Below are 9,811 nucleotides of genomic sequence, written 5' to 3' on the forward strand. Positions count from 1 at the left end.
GCTAGGAGCAGGTTGAGGGGTGGTGGGGGTCCCACCTGGCGTAACCGGCGCCTGGAAATGCCGCAGCGGGAGGCAGCTGGGTCGCTTGGCCCTCGCCTCGGCTGCCACCTCTCCCCGCTCCTCCTCTGCATGCTTCTTGAAGGAGAAAACCTTCTTGAGGCTGGGTCTCTTCTTCAAGGCTCTGCCCTGCGGGGAGGATGTGCTTGAGTAGCCTCCTGGTGCTTTAGCCCCTTCTAGTTTGGAGCTGTGAGGAGCTTTGGCTCCTTTCTCCTTTGCTTTTTGTCCTGCATTTTCCTTCTCCTCCTCAGGGCTCTTCTTGAAGAGGAAATTCAAGAGACTTTTGAACCAAGTGCATTGGGTTTTGCTCTGGCAAGAGTTTTTTGTGCTTTTCCTCTTGGGCTCTGGCTCCTCTTTAGGGACCTCCCCAGGAGCTTTGTCCTCATCATCCAGAGCCCCATCGAGGTGAGGTGCTTTGGGTCCCTCCTCATGGTCCTTCTTGAGGCTGAGCTTGGCACACGAGTACTTGCAGAAGTCGCTTTTTGACCTTTGCAGCTCAGGCACCTTCCTCCCTTGCTTCCTGGCTCCCCCCTGAAGCGTCTTCTTGGTCACCAGCAAGTTTTCGTGGCAGCTCAGTGAGCGGCTGACGTAGATCTCCAGCACTTTCTTGGCCTCTTGCCTGTCCAGCGAGAGAATCTTCCCCGACGGCTGCCTCCCCTCATCCCACCGAGGCTTCTCCGAAGCCAGAGCCTGCACGTTGCTGCAGAGAGAAAAAACATTTTCAGCCTGATTTTTGCTTTCCCCAGGACGCTGCACAGTCGAGTTGGGCATGATGGAAATCACCCCCGATTTGGCACACAAGGGTGCTTTGGGTGTCTGAGACAATTTATGCTCCCAGTAAATGATCAACCCCTTTTATAGTTGTTATCTGAGTGCTCCTTACATGGACTGCACACGCGAGGGTTTTACAATGGGCTATAGACACGGCTGATAAAGGAACCGAAACTGGGGAGGGTGGGGAGATGAACTGGCACGTCTCAGAGAGAGAGGCAGGTTATCATCCGGAGGGTTTAATCCAGCTGCTGCAACTTCCTATCAAATGTATTCCCACATTACAAATGAGGAGCACCTTTCCCCTGACAAATCACACAACCTGGGCTTTTTAGTACCTCCCCTTAAAGAACTGGCCTGGAAAAATCATTCCCTGACAGAGGTGGGGTCTCCCAGCCCTTGGAGAGGCCAAGGGTGACGGGGGCTTTTGCAAATATCCTCAGTCACTGCCAATATCTGCCAAGCTCTTGCGATGACACAGCCTCCCTTTGAGCTCTCAGCAGTGTAGGGCTGCGAGTGCAGCTTGGAGGCCTCCATCCCTGCTTCTCCCATTGCCTTTTTTCTCTACATCTCCAAGCAAAATTAAACAGAAGATGCTGCTACTGATGAACAGGAGAGTTGTGCCTGCACCTTGTCCTGGCTCTACTTCCAAAACCAATTTCCCCTTTCAGAGAACCAGACCCAAACCAGACTTTCTCCACCACCGAACAGCACCGGAGAAGCCAACACCGGGATCCGGCAGGTTCAGCCGTACAACCCGCCCCAGGGCCGGGTGTCAGCCTCCGCTCGGCCTAGATGAGCATCATCCCAACGTGCAAGCACACCCACCCACCCCACCTTGGCCTTTTTATTAATCGAGAAGGCAAGTTTCCTTCATCCAAGCCAACACCAAAGCCACCAGACCACCCGATAATAAATCATCCTGCTAGATTTAATCACGGCAAAGCAGAACCCCCCATCCTACTTTGATCGGTTCTAGTACATTTGCCACATAATTCTTTATTTGCTCTTTTGGTATTTACCTTTCCATCAGTATTTCTGCCCTTCTGGACATGTGTCAAGACAAACTCCTCAGCCACGGGCACTAAGAGTTGCCAGGCTCTCCTGGGAGGTGCCTTTTTTATACCTGAGGCTGGTGCCTGGGTGAGTAATTCCTATTTTTAGCAGCCACTCAGGTAGCAGAGCGGCCAACGCTTCCGCCTGGGATCCCCAATATCACCTCCCTCGTGGCGGAAAACCAGCAGGCGTGAGTTTCGCTGGAGAAGAAAACAATTTCCTTATGACAAACAGCAGCAAAACAGCATAAAAATCACCTGTCAGCTGGTGTGAGCACCGGCCTTTGAAACCAGCTATCTACTGCAGTTGTTTGGCGCTTGGTATTGGTTTGCCGTTGGTCCCTGTGGGTTTTTTTTAATGGGCGTGATGCCACGTAGAGCTTTTTCTGAGTTGTTTTTGTAAGGAGAAGCTGTAACTTGCTCAAATAAATGGAGTTTCAATGCAGATTATTGCCCCCTCTCACATCCCAGGAGCTTCCAGGCTAGCAGATCCCGGGGGCTGTGCGGGGCCAGGGCAGTGAGCTCTTGGCTTGTGGCCAAAAACACCGGGCACGGCTGGGCTGCAACGTCCTGGAAACCCACCCTGGGGTCCTTCACACAGCCCACGCACCCACCCTGAGGTGTGAAACAGGACCACGAATCCTTTGCACCCCCGCAGTCGCACCCCCCGGGGCAGAGCATCCCCCCAGGGCCGAACCCGCCCGAGGGAGCTGCACATCCAAACACCTACAACCTGCTCCCCGGGCCAGAAAAAAATCTTCTTACGCCTTTCTCACACACTCAAGACTCAAGTGGCCCCACAATCACCCCCTCGGACCCCCGTGCCCCCTCCTGCTGGCTGTCGCCCACCGTCCCCATCACTCTTTTGCCACCTGATGGCAACACCTCGTACTGCACCGGGCGGGGCCGGGGCTCCGGGCGGCTCAATTTGCCGGGCAGCGGCTTTGGAAAAACCCCGCAGCGAGATTTCCACCGCCTTTTCTTTCATTTTCAGCTGGGAAAACGTGCTGACCATGTTCCTCCCGGATGAAAATTATCTTCTCCCGATAATGGGTTCATCTTGCAATTGAAACAGCCCGGGATTATTTTCTTTTTTCCTGTTTCCATAAATTTTTTACAGTCGTTTCCTATAATTGAGGGAGATCTAGATCATTTCCCTCCATTTCTCCTGAGCCTACACCGATGAATCAGAGTCTAGTATTGATTAGGGATCACCTGGCTTTGTTTTTCAGCATCTCCATCTACTTCTGATAAATAATTAAACCACCCACGAGGAGCTCCGTGTTGCTAACTAGCATATGACCACGTCCGTTCATAAGCAGGTCGATTCCAGTGGGTGAGAAGGAGTTTCACAATCAATTTTATTGTTTTTCTTTCTCTCTGCAACATCCATAAAACAAAAAGCCGCATCCACTCTGGTAATGGGGCACAACTTGGCCACCTCCAGTTTGGAGAAGTTGCCACATCGCACACGGCTGAGTCCAAACGCCGTCCCTGCTCGTGGAGGACTTCTCATGATTAAACTGAGAACCAGCCTCGACTTACAGCCTCTTGCAGGCTTTTCCTCTTTGTAGCAGCATCTCTGGAGACAGCCTGAAGATGGGATACCCAAAGCTACTCCAGGAAAAAAAAATCACGACCTGAACTGTGATTCTGGATCCATTTATCCAAGTCCCCTTTTGGGATTTGGGACGTGCTCAAACCTGATGTGAGAGGGCCATAAGGAAAAGAAGTTTGCAAGACAGCCAGGACAAACCAGAGCTGGGGGAAGAGATACGGAGCGCTAAACGTGCCGGGATGAGCGGTGATTGCTCGGCTGTTTACCCAGCAGGATGGGTCCCTGTTCCAGGAAAGCAGCAGATTTACAGCCCCGCCGCCTCTGCTTACAGCGGGGAAAAGAGGAACATTGTACCGGGAAGGACACGAGCGCTTCCTAGAAGCATGGCAAGAGCTTGCAGCCCATCCTTGCAAAGGTGCCCTTTCGTTTTCACCCTCCGAGATGCCTCCGGAGCCATGGCAGCACGGCACAGGGAGGACTGAGTCCTTCTGGCAGCTTCCCAACCAGGCTGGGGAATCCCCGTGAAGCCCAGCATGATCCTTAGTCATCGCAGGAGAAACAGGTGGAGAGAGAGCATCTCGCACGCTCCCTGCGAGCATGGCACGAGCACCGGGGTCACCGACTGTCACCTGCTCCAGCAAAACAAACCCCACAGGCTGGAGAAGTGACAGGATCTTCCGGGCTATTTCCATGGGAAGAAAGCGGGGCTGATGTCTTGTTAGGAAGTCAGGAAAAATGCACCCATGGGTGTGTAGCCCAAGAGTGATGGAGGGCTGAGGTGGGACAGTTGTTAAGGAACAAGGACTGCTTTCCCAACAAAGTTGCTCTTCAGGGCTGGGCAGGACTTATTCTGACTCTCTGCTAGGTTTCACCCCAAGAAAGATCTGGCTTTAGTCTTCCCTGGGACATGAAGCACCTTTTGTGGAAGGAGGGATGGGGTCTGGGTGCTTCACCGCACCTCCCTGGTATGGTGCATCCCCAGGCTGCAGCTCTCTGGGTGCTGGGTCACCTCCAGCCCGCTCTCCTAGCAGAGATCTCAGCCTCCCTTCCTAGCTGGGACCTCCCAAAGGCTGAAGCTCTATGCTCATTTACCTCATTAGAGCTTCTCATTTCCTTCTCCTCCATCACTTGATTTCTCAAACACTTGCACTTTGCCAACGAGCTGGTGACTTTTTTCTGGAAGTGAAACTTCTCAGTCAACATTTCCGGAGATGGGTGTTGTACTGGTGACTTTTTGCCAACCAATGTGACCCAGAACCATCTCTTGCTGCCCGCCAGCATCTCCAGGCTCCATTTAATGGGTATCAAACAGTTTTGGAGAAACACCACCAGCTACGGCAAAAGGGACTCTACCTTCATGTTGGCAACAACAAGTTTTGGTGAAAACCTCAGTCACCAAGCCTTACTAAAGTTTTTCCACAAGACTGACAATTCCCAGGCCCATTCAGAGCGCTGCTGCCCCAAAACCGCTGCTGATGCAGCTCGGAGACAGCAGCTTGGGCACGGGTCCAGAGCAAGGCAGCAGGATAATTTCTGCAGTGGTGCAAAACCGAGGTTGGAAGGAGCTCAGCTTCTCCCATCAGCCATGAAACATGACGCTGCTTCACCTGTGCTCGCCCACACAGCTACGAAATGCTGGCTGTTCACGCTGCCTTCACCCACGAGCAGCTCAGACTGTTGCACTCTGCTTTAGGAGCTGCCCCTGCTTGGGGACAAGATCTGGGTGCTCATGGCAATTGGTCTGAAATGAGGAAGGTTTGCATTTCCCCGTTTCAGACCTTCAAGCAGCAAGAAGTGGGATTTTCAGCCTCACACAGTCACGGAATTTTATTTCCTCACTGAAAAAGCAATTTGAAAATATTAGATGATATTTTAATTACAAAAAGCATTACACGGAGGGAAAGAAGTTGAAATGAGACCCAGCTTAGGGCATCAGCCAGGCCTGATCCAGGTAGATATTTCGGCACGCTCCCACCTTCAAATCACAGGAGCAAGCCCGTAGGAGACGACGAGGTTACAGCGCACAGCATATCTGTGATAGAAATCCATTCTCCAATCAGGGAAATAGCTGATTCAGAGCAGCATGTTCACTTTTAGGGTCACCACTTGCTCCAAAAGCACTTGGGTGGATGCTCGACCTGAAGCACGCACCCCGGTGCTCTCTGCCCAGCATGTGTCACTGGAAGAACGGAGCAGTCTTTACTAGCAAGTTTGAACATTGAAGAGGAGCATCAACGTTTGCTGAGCAAAAACATCACGTTCCCTCCCCGAGGGCAGAAGAGAAGCAAGCAGAAGACCAGCCCACACGATCACCTGCACTTTCGGGGCTGGGGGACAGCTTGAGTGTCCCTTTTGCTAATGAAGCCCCAGAGATGTCACAGCTTTGGCTCAAGGCAGGTTTTGAAATCCAGGACCAGCTCCGTGTCCAGGAGATGCAAGTATGCCAGCACTTCCCAGCAGAGCACAAGCCTGTCTGCAATGTACTGCAAGTGTCACCTTCAAAGATTTCCTACAGTGAAACCTCCAGTGCGTCTTCTTTCACATCTTCATGGGGTCCTCATTCTCCAGCTGCTCCAGCTTGCTGGCTTTCTCGTGGATGATCTCCCCAGGAGTCTTCAAAAACCTGCAAAACATTTTTATAATGGTTTTAACGGCACGTCCAAATCCAGCCCCAGACCAGACTGTAAATGCTGGAGCCTTTGCCCCTCACCAGCTGAGCTCTGAAGCTCACCAGAGGGGACTTGCTGGCCCTGGGCTTTGCTGAGGATCCCACCTCTTGCTTTGCACTCAGGAGGGCTGGGGAGAGGAGCTCAGTGCTCATCAGAACTCATGAACTCATTTGGAATCATCATGAACTCATTTGGAGTTCAAACTAGCCCCAGGGAAGCAGAAGCACTGAAAAGAGGAGGCTTATTTCCACCCTTTCCTTTGTCTGGAGGTGGACCCCAGGCCTGGGGTCACTGGGGAACAGGAGGGACCTACCCCGCTTGGGTGGGCTCCAGGGCATTTTCTCCAGCACCAGCAGGACTCGGTGCAGGACAGCTGCCGGGTGCTGCCCCGCAGCCCTGGAGAGGGCATCAGGAGGGACTTGGAGCCCAGCTCCAAGTGTGCAGAGGACACAAACCCACCAGGTCACTGCATTTTCAGGGGGGGCAGCTGCTTCATCCCGCACCTGGAGCCCATCACCTTGCTGTGCCCCATCCGCACCATCCCAGGGAGCTGGTTTCTCTGATCTGCTTCACCTCACCTGAACAACAGCTTCTGCCCCGGCTCCTTTTTGATGATGTTGAGTTTGTAGTAATGCCTGAGGGCTCGTGACATCTTCTCGTACGTCATGTTCACCCGGTTCTGGAAGGAGAAAAGAATTGGAGGGGGGCGTTGAGTAAAAGCACCAACACCTGGTTTGGGTCCATCTGCAGCAGGACCACACGTGGGACGTTCCAGGTGGGTCGTGGGTGTTGCAGATCCCTAACCCAGACTTGCTTCTGGGTCCACAGCCACCACGGTTTGCTCTCCAGGGGATGAGAAAGCCTCACCAGGAGGCTGGCATCTCCCATCACCCTGCGCCCGCTCCGTCCCACCCTTCCCAGTCCCTGCACCATCAGCTCTGGGGAAAAGATCATGAAGATGAGATGGCAGGAGCCCAGGAGTGACAAATTTATTCTCAGTTGCGTTTACCTTATGGTTCCCCCAGAGCTGGGCAAGTCCGTTTGGGTTAACGACCCGGAAGACCTTGGCTTCCTTATCTTCCCACTTGATGTAAGGCTCGTAGCGGCTGTCGGAGAGGAGCTGGTACACATAATCCCAGAGCAACCTGCAGTCTGAGCGTTGGTGGAGAATAAATAGTCGCAGAGCTCCCACTAAGGCACCTGTGCTCCAGGATTGCACGTTAGCAGTGATAATAAATATAAAAAGAGCCCAGAGCTCGTGCACAGCACTTGTACTGCTCGATCTCAAAACCCTAGCAGGAACTTCAATTTTTCAGGTGGGGAAACTGAGGCAGGGAAACACACACGGATGCATGGAATAAATGGAAGGGAGGCAGGTGGGCAGACAGCGCAAAGCACAGTCTCATTTTCCCAAGGAACTAGGCTATAAGTTCACATTTACCTGCAATTTTCCCATCTGCTGGGGCCGACAGGGCTGCGGGGAAAGAGCAGATGGTGTCCGCCCCGGAGCTGCTCTCTGTGCTGCAGTGGGAGAGGTTCAGGGGCTCCGTGTGGCCGCGGGACACGGGCTGTTCTGCACAACCCAGGTAGGATGAAACAGCAACTGGGGCAGCCTCAGCGCTGCAGTCTGTCTCTGAAATAAGAAACAAATACCTTAATAAATAGATAAGCCCACTTGCGGCACAGGATGGCAGGTCCCAGGAGATCTTCCAAAGCCCCGAAACGGGTGAGGAGGGCCAGCCCAGGTTGGTTCTCAGCCTAGTGCCAGCCCAGCCAGAGAGGGCAGGTGCTGGGACTTTCCTATGGCAGGAACAGCAGAAGGTCAGGGAGAGATGCCAAGCAGGGTGAGGGTCAGACACAGAGGAAAAGCTAGAAGAGAAGAATACACAAAAAACTCCCTCCTAAGCGGTTGTGGGAGCTTAAGGTGTTCACCACCCTTCACCTGAGCAAGCAGAAGAGCTCAGGAAAGCACTCACAGATCCAGGTCAACACAGAGGCAGACACCAGTACCAACCTGTTCCCACTCTAACTCCTACCTAAGCCCCCCAAGGGCATTAATGAGCCTCACTGGCCCTGGCCAGCCTCAGCTGGAACTTCTCCCTACTCCACTCCTCGGCCCAGAAGCTCTATTCAAGGTCAGTCCCAGCTTCTTAGCCCCTCCTCAGCTATAGCTGTGCCTCTGTCTGGCTGCTGACCCTCCCTGACCCCAATCTCAACCTGCAGATAAACTTCTAGCACAGCCACCGCCTGACCTGGTCACTATGGAACCCACCTGATGCTGTCTAGGCTGGATTCTGACCAAACCTGCTTCGTCATTACAAACTTCCTTGATGACCTGGACTTTGTTGGACCTGGCTGCTATCTCTGGGACTGTCCTGCTTGCCTTGCTGGCTGAGCTTCACCCCTCAGATGTGCACAACCTACTGTAGCTGAGGGCAAGCTCTGCCGTTCTCCGTCGTACCTTCCTCCGTGCTCCTGGCTTCCCTGCAGGGAGAGCTCAGCAAAGGGCTGCACACCAGAGCTCTTCTTTGAGTCTTAATGTACTGGAGTATTTCATACAACACATCGCCTGCAGGGAAGGAAAGTGTTCAGGTGGCTTTGTGGTACAGTCTCTCGCAAGTTGATGATGTTGCTCAGATTTCTGTGCTTCAGAGCAAGAGGTTATTCCCCATCCCAAAGCATTTGCAGTCCAGATGGACCAAAGGAAGGAAGAGGGTTGTCCTTGTCTCGGCACCCACCTGGCCAGAGCTAAAGCCTGGCCTGCTGGCACCCATCCAGCCCCTCTCAGCAGACCACGGCTTGGGTGGTACTTGGCTGGTCCTCAGAAACCCCCTGGTGCTCGGTCTAACCTGAGCTCGGAGCTCGGTATCTGAAGTCATCCTTGGTGAGGATGCACAGGGCTCTGCCGTTCATTTCAAACTTGCTTTCGTCAGTTGGCCGAAGGGAATACTCTTTCTCAGCCCATCTCAGCCAGTGGATCACGTCGTCCTTGCTCCACAGTGAGGGCTGGATTCCTGAAACCAGGAGCAGCAACAACTCGTCTCCCTCTTGGAGACTGCTGAGGGGCAGGGTGGGATACTGGTCCTCTCCATTACCAAACTTCCCCTTTATATTATATTAAGCACTCACAGGTCAAAAATGCCCAAAAGAGAGAAAATGAACCCTGACGACTGGTCCATCTGGCCCCCCTTGACAGCAGAGAATGGTCCCTGCATGGCACACCATGTTCCCACCATGTGCCAACCTGTGGGAACTCCTTTATTAAGCAGCGTTGACTTGCTCAACATTTACTCACTCAGCCCGCCTGGCAGCTGGAAGATCTCCCCCTCGCCGATGGGTGCGTGTCTGGCCTGGGACAGGGCTGGTGACGAAGCTGTGACCAGGGGGCTGGAAGAGCTGGCCACCACCTTCCCCTGTGGAGAAGAGATCAAACACATCAGTGCGGGGGGTGGAAATTCCCAGCTCTGATCCTGCTCTTCCACGCTGGCCCCAGGGTGAATCTCTGGTTGCCCAAGGCAGCATTAGTAGCCAGAGATCCCCTCCTCTTCCTCCAGTTCTTTACTTTCTCATGCAGGCTCCAGACGAGGGTTATTAACCATCCCCGCTGCCCCACGGCTGCAGGGATGTAGAAGATGCAGCCAAGCCTGGCAAAACCTGCAGTGCCTGTGCTGCCTCCTGCTTCCTGCCGGATCCTCAGACGC

The 9,811-nt window shown here is 53.4% G+C and overlaps 2 protein-coding genes across 2 annotated transcripts in view; both read right to left on the reverse strand.

Moving 5' to 3' along the window:
- LOC104277766 overlaps window positions 1-1,882 on the reverse strand; it is a 3,924-nt gene extending 2,042 nt beyond the window's left edge. Inside the window, exons 1-3 of the mRNA XM_009874512.1 lie at window positions 1,851-1,882; window positions 421-757; window positions 36-186 (exon numbers count right to left, since the gene is read on the reverse strand). Coding sequence (XP_009872814.1) covers window positions 36-186; window positions 421-757; window positions 1,851-1,882 — 520 coding nt within the window. The remainder of the gene's footprint in view (window positions 1-35; window positions 187-420; window positions 758-1,850) is intronic.
- Window positions 1,883-5,816: 3,934 nt separating this feature from the next.
- On the reverse strand, window positions 5,817-9,439 carry ETV7 (ets variant 7). The gene is given in 9 exon segments (XM_009874509.1): window positions 5,817-5,869; window positions 5,872-5,992; window positions 5,995-6,064; window positions 6,689-6,789; window positions 7,120-7,262; window positions 7,552-7,829; window positions 8,574-8,679; window positions 8,960-9,124; window positions 9,406-9,439. Coding segments are annotated over 8 exon segments (936 nt in total). The 5' UTR covers window positions 9,024-9,124; window positions 9,406-9,439.
- Between the last annotated feature and the right edge of the window lie 372 nt (window positions 9,440-9,811).

The sequence above is a fragment of the Apaloderma vittatum genome, unplaced genomic scaffold (genome assembly GCF_000703405.1).
Source record: "Apaloderma vittatum isolate BGI_N311 unplaced genomic scaffold, ASM70340v1 scaffold30738, whole genome shotgun sequence".
Taxonomy (NCBI): Eukaryota; Metazoa; Chordata; class Aves; order Trogoniformes; family Trogonidae; genus Apaloderma; species Apaloderma vittatum.